The sequence below is a fragment of the Buteo buteo genome, chromosome 1, assembly GCF_964188355.1.
Source record: "Buteo buteo chromosome 1, bButBut1.hap1.1, whole genome shotgun sequence".
Taxonomy (NCBI): domain Eukaryota; kingdom Metazoa; phylum Chordata; class Aves; order Accipitriformes; family Accipitridae; genus Buteo; species Buteo buteo.
The window spans coordinates 78,829,598-78,850,764 of NC_134171.1; the positions used below are offsets into that span (position 1 = coordinate 78,829,598).

General features: G+C 40.7%; 1 protein-coding gene across 1 annotated transcript in view; it reads right to left on the minus strand.

Moving 5' to 3' along the window:
* Positions 1–24: 24 nt before the first annotated feature.
* Positions 25–21,167, minus strand: part of FGF2 (fibroblast growth factor 2) — a 29,885-nt gene continuing 8,742 nt past the window's right edge. The window contains 2 exon segments of the mRNA XM_075036904.1: positions 25–257; positions 7,018–7,121. Coding sequence (XP_074893005.1) covers positions 72–257; positions 7,018–7,121 — 290 coding nt within the window. The 3' untranslated portion in view covers positions 25–71.

Genomic DNA, 21,167 nt, shown 5'->3' on the forward strand with positions numbered 1-21,167 from the left:
TTCGGAGAGGAGTAGGAAACTTGACATCTTTAGTGTAGTGTGGCGTATGTGCTCGGAATCCGCCATGGAAATCAGCTTTTAGCGGACATGGGAAGAAAAAGGATAGCTTTCTGTCCAGGTCCAGTTTTTGGTCCAGGTTTGTACTGTCCAGTTCTTTTCAGTGCCACATACCAATCAGAGTATTTCCGTGATCGGTAAGTGTTATAGTTATTAGATTCCAAACGCTCAAAAAAGAAACATTCTTCTGTTGCACATTTCTGAAAGGGAAAAAGAAAAGGATTATTGATACTCCATCACAAATCAATTCTTCAGATTCATGGGACTAGCTTATCAAAAACATAAGTTAGCAGTAGGTTTGGTTTTAAGAAATTCACATGAAGCAGTTCATGTTTGAAGAAAGATACAGTTATTATGAAAATATTGTTAAAAACACCTACAAGAAGAGGAGTTTTTAACTATGGTTCATTTATTGTCTTTAGCACAGACCAAGCAGATTCTAGTTTGTTTTCACCATGTAATGTTCTGACCTGCAATTCAGACAATTACATTAAGAATTCTGTCCCTTGGCACTTACTGGCTTCCAAGCTCAGCAGTTCTGCTGTCTCATCCTATGTTATAATTTAACCAAAAAGAAAAACAGGAGGTAAGAGAAAAGGCAGCGTTTCCCTTGCCTTCCTCAAACCAACCTTTTTATCAATTATATAAATAGCATGGCATAGACTTTGAGCCTTTGCCTATTCTTTTCTAATTTGGGGGTTTAACTTTCCTAAAGTTTATTCAAGTCTGTATTTATAGCACTGTGAAACAGTGCCAAGCCTGCATCTGTTCAAGATTTTTTAAAATTCAAAACTTTTAAAATACTTTTAAGAAAAGACCAGACCTGGCAAAGAGTTCTATTCCACATAGAAACCAAGCATACTCTACTAGTTTTTAGAAGTGCATCTATGGAATTGTTCTGCTTCTGGAAGCAAGTCTTCAAAAATAATTCCACCTACATGGAATTAACATGCCTTCACACCTACAAATAAAAAAGAAGGTGGTTCTTCACACAACGGGTGAAAGTTGAGCCATGGAGCTCCTTACTGTAGGAAGTTACAGTTTCCCCCAGCTTACACGGATTCAGGTCACTTTGGGGCACGTTGATGGAAAAGAAATTCACTAAAATTTACTAAAGAGATAAAAAAAATTCTTGGCTGAAAAGGCCCCAAAGCTGAGATTGGGTGGAGACTGGGAGACCAATACAGGGAATTACTATGAATACCTTTTCTTACACACTGCACTTGATCCCCGTCAGATAGAAGACACTCGACTGCATATGAAGCCCTCAAAAGGTAAGTCTGCCACTAACGAATACCGTGTGATGCGCTTTCTTCCACACACAGCAGAAACCACTGATCCCTCGGGCTGACTGTACTGAAGAGAAAGAGTCTTCATTTTCAAATGATCCCACTCCTATCAGTGAGATCATCTAAGGCAGGCATTATCTACTGCAAGACTTCAAGCCACAAATTTTCCTGGATAGTTATTACTGCCTGGGGGACTTGAAACCCAGCTAATTTAACTATGACTGGTATTTATAGCTGTTCACAGTCAGCTGAAAACAGGAAAGTTTATTCACTTTCTGAAATCCACCACCAAGACACCACATGGTTCCTCTGTATTGAAAACATCAGAGGACGTACAAACAGCTTCAAATAAGATCTCCTTCTGTAGGAAGATGACGACTATTGGTGTTTAACTGCATTTATCCCGAGGCATATTTGCAACAGGAAAACCCCTGTCAGCAGACAGCACTGCTCTCATAGCGGTCACAGTGGCAAACCTGCCTGCAGAACCCACGCTTTAATCAACAGGAATTATTTTCTCTAAATTATCCTCTCAAATACAAAGATGGCAGAAGTTCAACACTGACAGAACTTATCGGAGTTGGGGGCGGGGGGGCACTTTCTTTTCATATACACCATCTGTCAGTCCATCAATTCAGTCATACTCATTTATCCAGCAAATTTTTGGGAATGCCAGAGGAGGAGCAAAGCTAGTCACTAAAAAGAAAGCATGTAAAATCTTGGAGAGGAGGCAGGGAATGTGAAGCAATTCTCTAAATGAGCAGGCTACTCTTCGTTACAATCCTGTTAATATTCACAAATTATGCAACTAGAACTAAAAAGTGAGCTTGGAACAACTAGACTTCATGCAGTATGCACGAAAACATGCAAGAGAAGAGTAACTCCTCATATATGCCAAGTTTCTGTAACTACAAGCAATTAAGTCATTCAAATGCAGTCTGGAATAAAGTGATCTGTCTGCAAACGTATGTCTTCAAATAGTTCTTTTCCTCCACTTCAACCATTTTCAGATACAAATTTTGGTTTCTGAGGAAAAGAACTTTTATAAGAGGAAATCCATATGCAATTTCTCATTTCTGTAACTCACTAATATTTTTACATTTCAAATAGCAGAAATCAAATTAACAGTTTTCGTGATTTGTATCTTAAATAATCTTACTCAAGATAAATTGTATTTTAATGCCTTTTGTTCCAGCAATGTGAAAACAGATCCGTTAATCATCTCAAGCCACAGATCCAAGCCTGAAATGGATTACAGCAGCCTTAGGAGGGCACAGAAACCATATAAAGAAAAGAAGTGTTTAAGAACAAAAACAAAACTTTAAGCAGAGTTTAGGCAAGTTCAGTTCAACCGCCCAAGCTGGAAATTCTGGCAAAGAGACCACGGCAGCTGGCTCACACCTCGCCTTCGCCTCCTACCCGAACTTCTGGAAGCACCGAGGGAGCGGGTGCCAGGGGCGCTGGGGAGGTTCCGGGCAGAGCACGGCCTCCGAATGCCGCACCACCTGGTTTCTGGGCTGTGAATCCCCGTCGAGTGCGGCTGTGGAGCTGGGAAGGTAGGTCGGCTGCCTAACACCAGCGGGAACCGAGTCTCTGCGACCACCACTAGGAAGGAAATGGCTTCCAGGGCAGCCGGAGTGAATTTAAGCAGCTGCTACGAGACCCCACAAACGGACAAAAGGCAAATTTGCACGACCCTCTCTCCTACGTGCTATATCCACAAAGTAAACGCAATCGCAACTCAAAGGAATGCATCGTTTTTATTTAGCTTTCCTCCTATCTCTCAGGTTTAAAAGGTAAAATAAATTGAACTCCTCAAACAGATTCTTCAGGCCATTTATGGGTGTTACAAAGAAAAAATCAAAAAAAGGTGAAAAAAGAAAAAAAATAAGAAGTTTTGTGTTTTGTGTGTTTTTTGGGTTTTTTTTTTTACAGTCATAAAGATATTTTGAAAGGTGCCATGCAATTCGCTCTGGACACTCAAGTCCTTATTTCTCCACAAAGCATACGTGATACCAGTGCTTTCCTACAGTACGTTGCCAGTGTAAATATTTTGATGTAAAAGTGAACATTTAGGCGAGAAATGATGGTTCAGGCTTCATGAACTCTGTATTCCCTAACATCTGCCAAAGGCGACATTTCGGAAGCTGGACTGGTGTCCAGCGGGAGTGGGATGCCAGCCACCAACGTTGTGAACCGCAGCCCCTGGAAAAAACCTGGATATCAATGGGGTTTTTAAATACTCTTTGGTCTAGGCTGCATTCAAAGCGGTGATCTGGCAGAAAAAGCTTTCACAGCACATCATGAACTACCGGAACTCTACAGTCCTTCGTGAACAGGATAAAGGAAAGGAAAATACTTGGGGCAGTGGCAGGGAGCAAGTGCCACTCAGCACCTGCCCTGCCGCCAGTCCGTGTTCTGTCTGCTGCCAAACAAGACCTCCATCCAGAAGAAGTCTGAGCAACTAAATAAAACACTGAGTGCTGGAGTTTTTAACATTAGCAATGTTGGTCATAGCTGCGCTTGTACTACGGTCTGCAGTGTGCCACCGCTTACAGTAGCCAAACCATAACGACCACTGAAATCCTCACGGTGATTCACCCAGGGCAGATTAATTGACCGAAAGAGGCAGCAACTTCCTGCGACAAAGTTCTTCCTCCCTTATTTGCACGGCCAAACGCCACCCACTGACTGATTTTTTCAGTGCAAACTGCATCTGCCTTAGTATTGCATTATGCCAATTAACTAGTTTTGACATTTGGGACTCAGATTAGGAATTAAAATTCCTCAAGTTTGTTCACTCTCAAAACGGAAACCAGAGGGTTAACCTGTTAACTACCACAGCAGATGGAGTATGGCCCAAGAAAGGTGATGAACATATTTAGCCTTTTCTAACTACCCCAGGGCCAGGAAATGAAGGTTATTCTCACAAATATTCTTCTACCACGATTTTAATCCATAACATCGAAAGAGAAGAATTTCCCTTCAAGTCAAGTCCTTCAGTCTGGCAAAACCTGTCCGGTCATAGCAAAACCATATAACCATGACAGACAGAACAAACAGGTCGTATCCTTAAATGACAAATTATTTCTCGTGAAACATAAAAGCTAGTCAAAAGTGCAATTCTTTCTTTCATGGGAAATTTTCAGAAATTTCTTCATTAAATGAAATAATCAAACACATTTAATTCCATAAAGTGAAAATACTTCATTATTATAATTAAATGAAACTGGAAAGTCAAAATAAGCCATATCGGAAGTGAAATGTTTCAATTTTTCCTTAAAAAATCCGATGGAATAGATACATTTCTGCACAAATATTTTTAGTCAAAACAGCATTTTCCAAGAAGAGGTTTTGACTAGCTGCATTAATGACCAGCCATTTTCTCCAGTGACTAAACTGGTCAAGATTACCTCTCCCCTACAGCAACTGAGGCTGTTAATAAACAGAGCATGAAACTGCTAAATTAAAAGCCACTATCATCCAGCTTTTAAGACAAGAACGCGATTCACTGCACCACCACACAAATCACCAGTGTAAGCAGTGATATGCTGGCTATGCAATAAATCATTTTACAAAACCCAACTTGGAACAAACCACGAAGACATGTCTCAGCAAAGCAAGTACAAAAACATCCAACTAGATGAAAAACAGCACTGAATAATAATTTGCAAAAGTATTTTTGAAGTTGCTGATATATTTATAAAACAAGGACATTACGCAAATTGATGCTTGACACTGAAAAGTATTAAAAAAGAAGAAACAAAACAGATGTTAAAATGGACAGAACAGTACTTGAGTGACTATGGATTAGAGAACTAAATAGGTGTTTAGAAATTAAAGTTCCATAATGTTTTAAAAGAAATAACCAGAGGTTTCAGCAGATACAAATTCATGTGCACTGACGAGATCACTTCACCACAAAGGTTTTCAGCATACACTCTTTCAAAGCTCTCACTGAAACACAACACTGCTCAAACTGGAAAAAAAAATGCTGGCAATTACAAACAGTTTCATGAATGTGTTTATAGGCAGAAAACAGTAGAGGCACAATTGGCCACAAACTGTTGGATATAGTACGGAAATCCTCATGGAAAAAACATTGCCTGTGCTGCAGAAAACGATCAAGAAATTGCAGAAGTATTCATTAGGCTGGTTGAAGAACAAAATCTTAAGAGTAGAGAGTTTTCACCTACGAAGAGCAAAAATGCAGAGCTGTACAAAGGAGTGTTTGCAGTAAACACGATTCAAGTAATACTCATTTTCAGAAACAAAGCAAAACAAATGTTTTATAAGCACAAGTGAGAAGCACAAAGTGACCCAACTTTACCAGATTTTGAGAGAATAATTCCGAGTGAACGGCAGATACTTTCCAAGCACATCGCCTTACAAGAGCCAAGCAGAAAAAATTGCTGCATAGAGCTGCAAGGGAAGCATGTTCTACAACCAAAACCCACCATGCAACAGTAGGTTGGAAATCCCAAATATAAACACACCCAGGTGTTTATAATTTTACAAATGGTGCTAAACACCCTATTTTGACCATTCACTGTCGCTCAGGGTAAGGAGGGCAATTTGCACGGGAAGCCAAATGCCACCACACCAGCACCACAGGAAATTCCCAATTATCCTTAATTCAAGAATAGCACAGTGGACGACTACTCACATTTTCTTCAACTGAGCTGTCACACAATATCTGAGTAAATAATGCTGTAACTTGAAACAAGTTCTTTAGCTGTATTTGCAGGCATAACCAAAATGGGCATCCGGGAGCCAGCAACGCGCAGCGCTGAGGAGCACACAGGGGATGCCTGCTCATGTAAAATTCCTGAAGTGTTTTGTTTGCCTTCAGACTAATTTCACTTAGGCACAGGCAGAACTGAGGGGAATCAGAAGTAATTTCTGCAGCCCTTGGCACAGGTCTTTCCTTAGCTCCTGTTCAGCTGGGGTTAGGAGTTCACTTCATTAACACCGGTTACCGGTGAGGACTTGCACAGAAGCTGAATGGGGCTGTGTTCAAGATACCAAAGCACCAACAAAATGCACGGAGTTTAAACTAAAGCTAGTCTCATTAGAGACTAGTTTAATTTACCTACATTTACATAACTTTTTTTTATTTTATTTTATCATCACATTTTCAAAAATGTTTTTCTTGCCAGTTTTCTAGTTTGGAAGTATGCACGACCAAAAAAAAATTGATTCTCTACAAAGAGGAAAATGAGAAAACAATATATACAGATTACTTTCAAAAACAGAAAAGTCAAAATTTTAAAAAATTGGCTTTACTTTCTACTTTAAAAGAGTCTTTACAACCACTTCACGTGAAAGGAAGTGAAAGAGGAGAAAATTACTTGGGGGGGGGAAGGAGATACTTTATTCATTTGTTCTTTCCATTTCCTTCTATACGTGATCACTATGGTTTTTCTCTCTCAGAGAGGCCATTTAGTTAAATTTTGCAGCTTCTAGGTGAGGGCAGACATACCCATCTCTTCCTAGTTCATAGTTCAATTAATTGACAAAAGTTTTGCAGAGCTAATTTCTCCCTGATAAATCCCACACAGAGAAGTTGAGTAAGTCCTGCTGGAGGAAAGGTTACTCAATACAGAGTGAGGAGAGGACCAACCAACACAGACACATACAGAGATAAACATTAAAAAACCCCGCTGCTTACCAAAGCCAGCAGTCTGCCATCCTCCTTCATAGCCAGAAAGCGATTTGCACTTACACCTTTGATTGATACCACTCCTCTTTCTTCTGCTTGAAGCTGCAGTTTGACTGTGAACAAAAAAGACAGAAGTAAATTTTTACCACTACCAACAGTGAAGCCTACTGCTTCAAACCTAAAACCAGAGAAAGCTTGAGCTTCAGCTTGCAGCGAAGATAGTAAACTTACAACCTCTAGCTTTCTGATCTCATTTTTCATCAAAGAAAATGCTTATTACAAAGAAAGTAGCTATTGTCAAATTGGCAACAATAAGCGTGAGTTATTCTTCTATCTCCGTTTCTCATAAAAGCAACTTAAAAACCCATACAATTCCTTGAAGGACCACATACGGCATGGCCAACTGCTCACAGAAAATGGAAATTTTTCACAGCTATTTTCTTATGGAGATATTTCTTAATGTTTATAGAACAGCATCAGACACTGAATGCATGCAGCTCTATATGGCTAGATTGTCAGTGAGGCATGAGTCTGGACTATGATTAAGACCACTCAGGACCATATCACTCGCTAAATGTTGTAGCAGTTCCCAACAGAAAAGTATCTATGAGTTTACATCATACATCCAACAAGTGGTTAAAATAAACAAACAGAAAGAACTGCAGAAGTACACGAGGATAGCAAAGACACAAGAAATGGTGTAATACACATTAGGAACACGAAAAGTAAGTCTATTTGAATCAAATATTTAAAAAAAAAAAACAGTCTTTTTTTTTTTTTTAAATCTGTAAGGTTATATCACATAGCTTTTAGCTACTGCCTGTGATTTAACACAAAGTCTAAACTGATTTTTCTAGCCACAAATCACATCCAGTAGTTTAGATTAACACACAAATGTTCTCCCCTTTGCCCGGTTTCAAGCTGTAAGCCAAAAGCCGCCTCCACCTAAATGCAGAAGAGCTAATTGCTATTTTTCTTCTTTTTTCTTCCCTGATTATTCCTGTCATTGCATTCAGAACGCGAAATAAATCAAGCCTTTAACAGGTTAAAACAGCAGAGCCAGGAAGTTGCATCTACACTTCATTTCAGCCTAACCTTCACAGGAGTATCTGTGACACTGTACCTCAAAGTTCAGGTTTTTCAACCATCAGCTACACAGGATGGGGAATACTGCAATACAAAAAACTACACCAAATACCATAGAAAAGTTCACCAGATACCTTCTACATGACTTAGGCATTTGTGGCTCAAAAGAAATCTAAACACTCTGTTGAACTGCCATTTTTCTAGAGAAGAGGAGGAGGAAAAGGAAGCAAGGTACATGTTGTCCTAAACCTCACAGAAACCTTGCAGTACTCTTCCAACCATTGTTAGAACATCTCCTTCTGAAAACCTAACTTTGATTATTTAAAACATCGCTTTAAAAAGGGGAAAAGGCCCATACAGCAACTCAGATAAGCTCTTTGCACTGCTTGCAGCTTGACATATGGTCCTTTCTCCTCCCCCTCACAGAAAATATATGCCCATTCCCTGCAGCTCTATCCCATCAAGCCAGCTTGCACACGCAGTATGATTCAATGTCATTTCTGCTAAAAACAAACACAACCATTTCAGTAACAGTAGAACACAAGGAATTGGATGTCCCAAAATTCCTAGGTTTTTCTCTGTTCTGGATGGCCATCATTTCCAGTGAAACCCACATGTGCAAACCCTCTCACTTAAAAAAAGAGCAATTAGAAGCAAGCCCAGCTGAGTACTGTTTTTCTGTACAATACTGTGCTTTCCTCTACAGTTCCACTAAAAAGGGATTTTTCAGAGCAGCTATACTTCCATAACAGGAAGCAAGATCATTGCAACACAGGCATCAAAAATGAGGAATAGCTGAGAAACAGCTTCTCACCTTCTTGAGATGTATAAAGACAAAGACAACTTTTGCCAAAGAATTGCAGCAGCTAAAGAAGGAACAAGCAGGATGTCAAAAGCTGGTACTGGTTATGTGTCCATCAGGTGTCTGAACGAAGGATATGACTCATCTGGTGCGAGACTATCGGTATTTCCAAAAATTAACTAGGCTGGAACTTATCCTTGCTTCTGCTTGCATCCCAGAAATTATTTTTGGAATTAGTTAAAAACATTTCTGATTTGAACACCCTACACAGAGATCTGACCGTGATAAAAGCCCAGCTAGAGGAACCAACACCTGTGCTCCATTCACTCAAAAGTATTCGGCATCAGTTTGTGTTTTCTGATTTTTCTTTGAAGGGTTCATAAGAAACACATACCTGGTTCTGTACAGTAAGACTGGTAGTACAGCTTAGGGGGGAAAGTCTGGTGGGCAATATTGGTATACATCATCTCAAACATGAGTTTCCTTCACCTGCCTGCTTCTGTGGAGTGTATAGTTTCTTCTATTTAACCATGCAGCCGTAAAAAGCTTGACCTTTTAAGCCACCAGAATAAACGCTTGAAGTGACCGTAAATTTTGGAGTGGGAGCATCTCTTGAGATTCAGAGGGTGGTTGCTGCTTATTTGGGTTTTTGTTGTGGAGAAAAAGAGATTTTTGCAATACAAATGAAAACTTACTTTGTTTACTTCTGTTGCTCCTAAGGACAGGACTGAACAAACTCCAACAATAAGAATACCAGGAACATGAAATCTTTAGGATAATTGCTGCAAACCCTTTTTTAAGCACTGAAATTATTTCATCTTATTTTTTTCCCTAGATACAGGCAGCCATCAATAAGAGTTGTTTATAAATCCACTAATTTGTATACACAACTGAAGCCATATTAATACAAATGCTGCACTCTGAAGAAAATAAAATGGTTTATGAATTGTGTCTGTGGCCATTTTCCATAAAGAAAAAAAAAAAAGCAAACAAACAAAAACAAACCCTCTCACTAATAACTTCAGACTTCAAGGAATACAGAAAGCTCTGTAGTTGTAAAAAGTTAAGTGAAATGTTTAATTTCATCCCAGAATCAAGTATCCCAAATACAGCCCTCCCAAGTTATTAGGCCAAAATCAGACTTGTGAACAGCTTCAAAAACCTTCAGTGCAACTCCTTGCCCTCTGGGGAAGCAAGAATGTGGAGAAGTGCTCTGGGCAGGGACTGGGGGAAATGGACTTTTGAGACGTGCCCAAGCATACAGCTTTTACCACACACTTAACAAGAAACAGCTGTGTGAAATATCTGAGAAGTAATATTAATTACTGCAGTACAGACTTATTATGCTTCGTGACTTTCTCCTGACAAAAAAAGCACACCAACTCCTACAGTGTCATATGGGGCAAGAAGTTCAGATTCTGTAAAAACAAACTTTTAGTAAAGGTTTTTAAAGCCTGTAAAAATATTTGTATAGTTCAGAGAAGCTTATGAGAAGAGTTACTCTTTAAAAAGGGGGGGGGGGGGGGGGGGGGGGACGGGGAGAGATTTTCCTGCAGAGTTTGAAAAGCACTACAATACTGAAAGCCCCAAAAGCAAAATCAGCCTCACTGGATCTTCCTCTCCAACTCAAAAAAAAACATGAATAAACAGAGCCAGAATAGTACTGTAAGTTTTTCAGGTTCAGCGTTATTTTATGGCTTTATTAATGCAAGGTAAGTATTTGCCACAGTGTTACGTTGATCTGGAGATGATAAGATACAATACAGCCTTATTAATCAAACATATTTTGCCCATGCAATAATCACCAGAAGCAACAATTTTAGGTTTAGCTCAATGCAACTTGGTACAATCAGTCGTAAGAGAAATGTAACACCGATGATCCATAGCTTTTGCAGCCTTTAGGTCACCAATAGCAATAGTTCAGACAGGGGCCATCATTTCAGATCTACTCGTAATAATTGTTTTCAGCATACCTGAACCTCAAAACCAGAAATGAAAGTAAACTAATTCAGAAGCTTGTAATCCAAAAAAGTAGCAGAGATTGTTGTGAAACAGCTAATTAACAAACTGAGGGCCAAAAAGGTACATTTTCCCAGTTATTCTGGCAGTCCTTTGGCAGGGCCCCCCTCCAGCACAGCAGTAACTTATTTCACTGTTCACATTCATAGTATGCCCTTTAATTTGTGATGAACACCAAGTGCGAGGCTATGGTCGATGCCTGCTGGTTTTGTGACAAGAGAGAACTTAGCATGCTGAGCAAACATCTTGAGGACTGAGGCTAAGTTACCACAAAGTTATGAAAATAAAAAATGTCCTATCCCCAATTATAACCTACGCGACCTTTATGCACTGACAACTAAAAAGGACTTATTAAATTTACTACTCTTAAGACTTTCTTTTGTATCTCTTCATAATAAGCTGAAGTATGATCATCTTCCCTTTTTCTGCTGAGTAAGAAGTAATGAAGTGTAAGACATACAAACTTAATTTCATGCCAAGGTAGAAACTCTGAGGAAGAAGGATAAAGTTGCATCTTTGGGAAGATATAAAAAGGCTTAGAAAACATGAATGGAATGAAGTTAAGGCGCTGAACTATAACTCAGGAGACAGATTTAAAACCTTCCTTTGAGACAAATTTCTAATACTGTAAGATAAAATTATAAGAGTATCCTAAATAATGTCTCCTTTGAGCCATTTCCTTGTTCCTGTGTTCAGCACAATCACAAACCTGTTACCTGAACAAATGAATCAGTTAACAAAACGCTATTTGTGGATATAACAACACGGTTCATAACACTGCAGTGAAGATTGTCCCAGAAGAAACCACCATACAGCCTTCTGACAAGCTGCACAGTTAAAAGCGCAAAAACAGATGTGGTATCGTTAAGATGGAAAGAGAACAAGCTACATAAAGACAAAATTCTCAAACCAAAATTAAACTAATCAATAGGTATTTATAGCTTGCAGGACAGAAGGCACTGAACAAATTTTTAACCAGAAGATGATTGTTTAAAAGCTACCTGGCTCAAAAGCAAGAAATGCCTATAAATATTCCAGTTGTAGGGAAAAAATATACAGTATCTGACAGTACGCGATAAGCAAATCTCTCCTTGTTCACCCTGCCTGTGACATCAGGAGATCCCATCACACTCTTCTCCTTAGAAACATGTTTTCCAATTCCTCTGGGCCATAATAAACATGGGAGTAGAGTACCACTAGCTGTGCCATGGCCTTCCTCCCTTAACTCACCCACACAGCAGCACCACCACCATCCCTCAGGTAAGATGATAAAACTTAAGTGTTCGGGCCCAGGAAAAACATGCAAATGTACAAATCAAATTTTTAATTATGGGTCCAGAGATTTATCTTAAGTCATTCTGTTATGATAATGAGTTTTTCCTCAAGTTTTGCAAAAGGATTCGCATACCAAAAAAAAAAAATCACAAACTGTTTGTCATCCTCTCGAACTGCAAAATGCTTTCCACAGGCAGACTGTGTCCAAATCCTGTCTCCAGCTGCTGAGGGTGGTGCATACCATTTCCAGAACATGGGAATTCATCTTACAGCAGCTGAGCTGAGAGAGCTCATTGAGCCCAGCTCTTCCACCAGGATCTGTGGCAACCTCTGCACCTCAACACAGCAGTCTAAACAGTGAACATCAATGGTTTTGTCAACCTTTCACAGCAAGGTCTGTGAACCATAGCTGAGCCCAAAATAAAGGAAGACTAAATCTTGTGAAAATTTTGACCATGTTCATTTTTGACAGGACATGCAAAAGGAGTCAGAACTCAGCACCGAGTTGTCTAACATTGTTAGAGCTATCATTAAAGACTGTTTATATTTTTATACATATATACACATATGACCTTCTAAAGCTGTAAGGGTAATCGAATACTCAGAATTTCCAGATTTTATTTTACAGTCATATGTCTTCTTGCTTATAGCATCATCTACATCTCTACATGGCAGATTATCCAAACAGCTACATTTACCTAAGGAAATGATCATTAGGAAAACACATCACTTTGGATGTAGCTTGAGTGAACCTATTATGCCTTCCAGTAATATAAGAAAGGATAGAGAGGGGACATTTTTTCTTTACAACAAACAGAGGCTGTGTTAAGAATACATATTTGCTGATGTTCTGGCTGAAGAACAATACGAGCTACAGCCTAACCTGAATTTCCACTGAAACCAGTACAATTTGTGGCATTAAAGGATGTTGAACCACACTGCAACATGCACCAGAATGCCTGGTAGAGGGTTTTCCCCACCTCCCACTACACACAGCCCCTCCTGGACAAATACAGCTGTTCTGCATATAGACACAAATGATCATACAAGATGAACCTGGTTTTTTTTGCCAGCTTCCTTTCCATTAACACAGGAAATCTGCAGGTGCACCCTTTCCAACAGTGACATTCAGGCAGAGAGTCTTACCAGCATCTGAAAAGAATGACTAAACAGTCGTTTTCCTTTTTGTTGCAAGACAATTTACAGAGATCAAACCTCTTCAAGACCACTCCCTGATATATATATTAAACAGGTTCAACAGTTTGGGGTGGGGTTTTTTTGAGATCAGGTCTTGATCCTGTGACGTTAAACACAGACAAAACACTGACCGCACTGATGTGTTCCTCCCCTGCAGCCAGCAGAGCTCTGCAGGCACAGATTTCTGCATGCAATCATGCCATTAGTGGATTGCGGACATAAAATTACAGTTACACATACACGACTATCCCTCTTTCACAGGGTATATGGTCAGGACAGATCTGCAAGTTGTAGGTTAAACTAGCCAGCATATTTGAGAGAGAGTTACAAATGGGCATTTATTTCACAATTTGGAGAGACTTTTCTAAGAATATGGAAGTTGAAAAGTGCTGTTTAATAGCATTGTGGTTGGCAAGGTTTCAGATTTCTATTATGAACTGGATCTTCCCCATCTTTTCTTAAAGAGCTCAAAAAAGTATTTCCAATGCAGTTTTGCATACGCCAGTGGAGAAAAGAATTTTATGGACAAGTAGCACAACAGGACAGAAAAGATGCTAGCAAATGTGGAGAATACGGAAAATGTGTACATTTTCCAAAAGTTCTTTTATTGCCCTGAGTGCTGGAACTGAAAAATTACACGTACAATTAAAACTCTACAGTCCTTTTAGAGTTCTCCCAACCCAGCAAAGCTTTTTAATGGCCCAGACCAAATAATACTGCACTAACTTAAATGGTCCCAAATGGTTTCATTGCTCTGCATCATAAAGGGTTCGGCCAAAAATCTCCTTCAAAATCGGTTTATTTAGAAGATCTTGGCAACATCTAGCAACTTAATGCTTTAGCAAAAGAGAGCTGCACATTTTGGAAGTTACTCAATGCTGGGCTTGTACTACCTTTCTCACACACTCCCAGTCGGACATTTGTTGTTGGCAGCCGCAGCGGAGCAGTGCCACCAGCCTCCTGCAGCCCAAGTCCTTTGCCTGGGGCAATCAGTGTGCGCGAAGCCACGTGCTGTTATTTTACTCATAGCAGCTGCATTGGCTAAGATGTTCTGGGGCAGGAGTATGCCACAGTATCACTAAGGAAGAGGGAAAACAAAGGTCATAGAGGGGAAAGAAAGGGACAGAAACGTGTTAGGAAAAAAGGAAAGACAAGAGATGTAAAGAGCAAGCACCAGTGAAGACAGGGCAGTGTAAGTGTGCAGTACATGAGGGTACTGTACTGGAGCGTGAGGCAAACTCCCACACCTTAAGTTGGTGGAATTTGAGATGCATTAGCCAAAGAGATTCATAAAATCCCAATTTTGCTACACCTCCACAAGGAAAGAGGAAATCTAATCACGACAGCAGAGAAACCCTAAAATAAAAACCAACCATGATCTCCTGGCTTTGGATACCTTTATTTCCTGTGTAGGTGTATGATTAAAGCCTAAGCTATACTTCCACTATAATCTACCTAATAAAGATCCCTACAAACAGACTTCAGTGCGGCCTAAAACCACAAATACCTAGCCACGGTCTCAGAATCTCACACAGTTCAGGTCAGAAGGACCCTATCTAGTCCAGCCTCCTGCTCAAGGGTCTCCATCAGTTCACAGTGAAAACCCTGTCGCCCCATTTTCACTACTGTCAAACATACATGCAAGCTAAATCAAAGCTCACAAGGGTTCACCGATATTTCCTGCAGTTACACCTCTTACCGTGTAAGGCACAACCACGGTGCCCCACACACACGTACACTTGCAGCGGCTGCTTTCACGCTCTGCCGAGTTTTCCCACCACACCGAAATGCTGCTCACAGGGCAGGACCACGCAAGCTGGATATCCACTTTCAGTACCTCCACCCTTCCCTGCAGGACCCCAAACTGACGCCCTGAATACCCCGAGGCAAGACGCCAGCATCGTTACACCGCCTACATTACACTGCCTACATTACACCGCTCTTCACTGCTCTGCCTCTCTCACTTAAATAACCTTCTTAAGGCAGCAGGAAAGAGAAGCCCTTTTCATGACTGCAACATCACCGTCAACACCCTGCGAGAATGGGATATGAAATGCATTTTATCAAGCGGACTCTGGGCCCAACAACATTGATCAGCCAATGCTCCAAGAGATTGTTTTGGAGTTTGTGAACTTCTCAACAGCAAACACATACCTTACCAGACACTGCAGCTAACAGAGCAGCTTATGGACCCTGGAAAGAGAGGAGGAATCTGATACTATTTCAACCCCTGTTTTCACTAACATACAGCTGCTTTATTTGAACTAAAAAAGTCATTAGCAAAACACCTCTCACTTGGTTTACAAGGAGGGAGAGTTTATGTACCCCCTGAAAAATCCCAGGCTGCACGTCTCTGGATCAATGACTAGCATTACTGCACTCTCTGCTGTGGAAAAGCTAAACCCCAGCCAAAGGCTCAGGGCCCACCTCCAACATATTTGCAGAGGCCCTGCAAGGAAAATCCTTCCATGAGGCCCCCGAATGACACTGTGGTGAAGCTATTGCGCCAGCTCCCCATCACTCGTCCTCCTGCACCTCTATGCCCACAGAAAAGAATAAAGTAGCAACTATTTTGCGGTCTCGCTGCTACAGAGGTGGACAACCTCTGGAGGGAGTAAGTATCAGAAATGCAAGGAAGTTCACAAAAAATGGGGGAAAAATAAGAATCAACAACGCTTTACGAAGTGCAACACCCTACGACCAAATTCCCACTCCCGCATACTCTGTGGCTGAAGTTGGCAGAGTCCTTCATGCTTGGGGGCAACATATATTCCCAGCCAGGTGTGCAAGCAAGACACACAGAGTCCACACCTAACATAATAAGCCCTCCCAAACCCAAGTGCTGGTTCATCAAAGGTACACATGCATCTACACACACACACACAGAGGAGATTAATACCCCCATTTTGGCACTTCCAGAGCCAAACCTGCCCACTGGGATGGATCCAAACCCTGGCGCATGAGCTGGTGATGCCCACTGTAAATTATCTCTAAGAATTAGAAATATCTTTGGCTCGCTCTTCCCCACATCTAGTCTCTGACACTTTTTGATGTCTCTTTCTCAAAGACATATTATGGCATATTAATATCTTCCGCTAACTGATAAGCTTTGCATTGACGTACGAGGCATCCCCAGTCTTGAGATTGCAAACATGAAAACAACTCTTTGCTTGCTTTCATACGTTTGTCATAAAACAACTGTGCCATCACCAGAGTTGCTGAAGTACATGCTGCCTAAAACCTGGAACATGTGTGTGTGGGAGAAAGGAGAAACAGATATGAAAAACAGCAAGCGAACCTTAGCAGAAGAGGTGGTCTTTTAATAAACAAAAACCACAGAACAGCAACAAAAACAATCAAGCAAATGAAGTGTCGCACTGAGAAATAGTGAGTCACGCTCCCGCACAAAGGCACATTTCTTTGCTTTTGCATGACAACATTGTAAGTGTATCTTTTTCCTTTTTGCCAGCCAGAGGCATAAAACCACTCGCAGACAGACCCAAGGTCTTTAAAATGTAAACATCTACAACAAAAATATACACATCTGAAATATAAACACTTCCAAAAGTTCCGGTTACACTTAAGAGTAAATCCAAGGCTTGAAACAGGATAATAACTTGTGTCACTGTTTAAATATCAACCCGCTAACCTAGTCTACCACATAACGTGGACTTTCACAGATTTTAAGAGTTTTAATCTTTTTAAGTAGTACAAATACTGAATACAGTGAAAATTATTTCCCTATTCAGGTTCTCCATCTGTTCTCATTTATATCTTAACCTCAATTCCTACAAATATCCAACTCCACCTAACACATATCTATCACAATGGGAATCCTCTCCAGGAAACACTGATTACCAAATACACAGCATCCTCAAATGCTCCCTATACATTTCATATAAAGGACATTAAAGTCATCCCACAGAGGAACAATTTCAGAATAATGTGACATACATAATTTCTGGCAACAGTCTGGTTTAGTGCTCCTTGCCTATGTGCCCGCGTGTAAAACACACAATTACATTTCTCCATTTCACATGGCTTGCATAAACTGGTTGATTGAACTTCATCAAGTCCTTTAAACGTTAAAAGCACTAGAGTTTCCGTATTCTGCTTACAAAACACAACTTGGGTATTTGTGCTGCCGAGTAAAGTAAACAGCGATTGCTCAGCATTACGTAAGAATTTCAAATGCCAGAAACAGCAAGTACACCATTGTATAAAATTGTTCTAAATATCTAGCTGCCACACTGTTTGCAGTCTCGTCGTCATTGCAGATGAGCTGACTGCATCATTTAAAGTCAAGAGGGCAAAACCAGGCAGAAAAAATGATTAACTTTACCAGAGGAGAACTTCATTCATTACTGAGTACAGGTAACAAAGCCTAGTCTCCAAGTTACCGATACCTTTATCCCACATTATTGATTTAGAAAAATGTTTGAGGGTTTCCTTATCAAAACAATGAATGCATGTTCACACATTTTTTAGGACTTTTCCCAAAGGGCTTTTCTCAACAAGGGTAAGGTAATCCATCATGTTTCTTTCAACTGCTTTCACTTCATTTGCTATTCACTGAAGTAAATCACAGAATAACCACTTTCAGTTGTTCACCTTTAGAACAAAGCTGGCACAACTGTTTAGCCAACATAATGATGTAATTGACTAATACCAGAAGGTGCACAGAGAACTTGCACAATTTCTGCTCCTTATGTTTGCCATGCATTCACTAATCTCTTTTTAACTATGACCTGTTTTTGACTTGCAGCAAAATAAACATACATAAAAACAGGGATGACCTGAAAGAAGCCCAAAAACGTCACTTCAGAAGACCAAGAAGGTAAAATGTACCATTTTTTAAAGGTGTTTTTAGTGCTCCTTCTTCACATACAACTCTCACAACAACTATTCAGTAGTACATAGTATTTTAGGGCTGTAACTGATGTTGGAGCAGTAACAGATTTGATGAGATGAAAGGAAAAGGCTGCCAGAGCAGTGGTCAGAAATTGTCAACCCATAGGCTTACTAAGCCTTAGTGTCCCAGTTGGAAAGGAAAAGCTGAATTTTAGAAATGCCAAGAAGGATCAGCAAATTGGATTTCAAGAGAGTCTGAAGTACAGTGGTGAAAGAGGAACTGTGTCAGGCACCCAGGGTGCCAGGGAGATGGCATAGCAGACAGGAGTAGGAAGAAATAACAAGCTGATAAGGAGGAGTTCCTATGAATTAAGTTGCCCTTTAGATTTGATTGCTCTTCATCAGGCCAAAAGGTTACAAGACAGTGAGTGACTACGCTGGTTTTCCATTTCCTCCATCTCCAATACTAATGAAACTGAATTAATCACGGAGTCTTTAATAAATATTTTTGCAAAAAGTTAACAAAAAACCCAATCAAAATCCATACACATGTACATACAGTATTTCACTGGTGCCTGTCCACCTCACTTACTGCAAGGACAATGCAAAGACAACATTAAGTCCAGAGACTTACTTCATCCTCCACCTATTTTATCCCCTTCCATCAAGCTGTGTAACCACCCTATGCTGACATTTAAATAATGCATCCACAGGGGAACAGCACAAGCTGCGATGAAGGACAACAGCTGTCAATCACTGCTGACCCAGAACAGTAGTGAACCAGAGTCTTCACAAAAAGGCTCTAATTCGCCGCTGAATGCAGCCTCGCTTGAGTATAAATAGTTGTTCTTTGTACAAAACCAAATTCCCTAACACCGAATAATGAAATGCACAATGCATTTTTAGACTTTCCCTCATACATTTGGGTAACACTCTTCACTTTTACAGACCCCTATGATCACTCTGAGGCAGCAGACAGTATACACCGTGGGACCCAGCCTGTACTGGGGAGCCAACAACTTGGCTCTGCAGGACCACAGAGAGAGGGATCAGGCTGTAGTCACTTCCCCAGCTTCCAGCTCTCCAAATAAAAACCCACTGCTTATTCTGAATACCTTCAAACCATACTAAGAAGGGACATGAACGCATTCCTGGCAACAAAAGAGAAACCTCAGAATCTGCAGCTTGGAAGAACCTACTTGGCTCTCTGCTGCTTCAGCCAGACCATTACTAGTACCAACTATGCTGGTTGAAATCTATTTGCTGATTTAAATCTCCATGCTGCTCCAGACTTCACTGCAAGAGCATGCTCCCAAAGTATGCCATGGCTACCAGCACCAGCAATCGTAACGTCTTGCCTTACATCACATCAAATCAGCAGGCAAGCCAGACGTCTCTCACTCCTAACAGCACTTTCTCCTAATATAATATCACATAGACAATACTGATCCATGTTACTAGAGCTTAATCACTGAAATTCAGCCTCATTTTGAGACACCTTGCTCTGGTCTTCAATAGCAAATAGTAACACCTTACAATCACTGGTACTAGCTCAAGCACAGACAGTTGAACGCTCTGGAAGACCTTGCTTTTTGAAGCAGTAAAGCAAGCAGAAGGTTGGGACTGAAATAAACTAGAACTGGTAACATGGGACGCTTCTGTAGACCTCTTCATCTTTGGGGAATTCCTGCATTTCTAAGGACACAAGCATTGTACGTCTTTTTCATCAATTTTCCTGAATGAACTACATTACTGTCAGTGAAACATCCATAGTGACTCTGTAAACATCTGTAAAACCACAAAATGAATCCTTCATATTTACATATTCAGAGGCATGGCCAGACATGTTTAGCTATTCATCCCAATTGCTCCATTACAGCTGGAGAAACCCAGTGAACTGAATCCATATACTATTTCCCAGAAACTGCTCAGCCTAACAAATCTGTGCAGCAGGATACCCTCAGTGACTTCCAAACAGAGATGACAGCCTCTCCCCATACAGCCTCTATATGGCCCTCAATGGCTGCTTCTCCACACTAAAAAATGCTCTCATTTTTCTATCCACCTCTGTTGCCACAGGTACCAACAGGACCTAGCGGAGTACTGAACAAAGCTACTCTATAGGTGTGGTTCTCTACAGCCAGAAATCTCAGTCTCACTATTGGTCTTCCCAGGGTTGTGGGACTGCATTAACACTCATTGTAATAGGGTTCTAAAATCACTATTCTAACCTGAAATGCACCATAGGCGACAACTGCATAGATTCTATCTGTTCATTGTCTTCAAGTCATCCATCAAGGAAGACACTGTATCTTGTCCTACATTCTAACAGATGAGAGGTTCAGGACGTGGTACCACATGACAGGCAGAGACAACCGAATTGCTAGCTGCCGCTGGAAAGGGGCAGTTCCTGTCCCTCCATCCCACACTCCCAGCTGCATACTCCTACCACCTCCCTCGCACCAGCTCTGGCACTTTTCTCGACATCTCAGTGAGCTGCTTCAATGCACTAAACCCACCAGAAACTGACGCAGTGGAAGGAGAAGAGAGACAGCAAATGCTTTTCTGTCAATTCAGCAAACCAATCTGTCCCTTTGCTGAACTGCGTACTAGGGGTGGTGCCAACTACAGCACAGCCGAGACTGGGGGAAAGAAGAGGAGACACCATCCCTTTTAGCAGCAGAGACTTGTTAGATCAGCTGAAATATCTGGCCAAAGGATCCCTTGGCCAGTCACCACTCACAGCATAGCAGGTGATGTTAAAACTCAACATTGGGAATTGGAGGGGAAGGCAAAAAGGGGACACATCGATAGAGATTAAACACTTGAGTATTTGTTCCCCCAGTATCCAGAAACACGAAGAAAAGATACGGTCCACCAAAAAAAACGGTGCCAGTTCCAAGGGGTGCTCCAAGCATTTCCCCAGAAG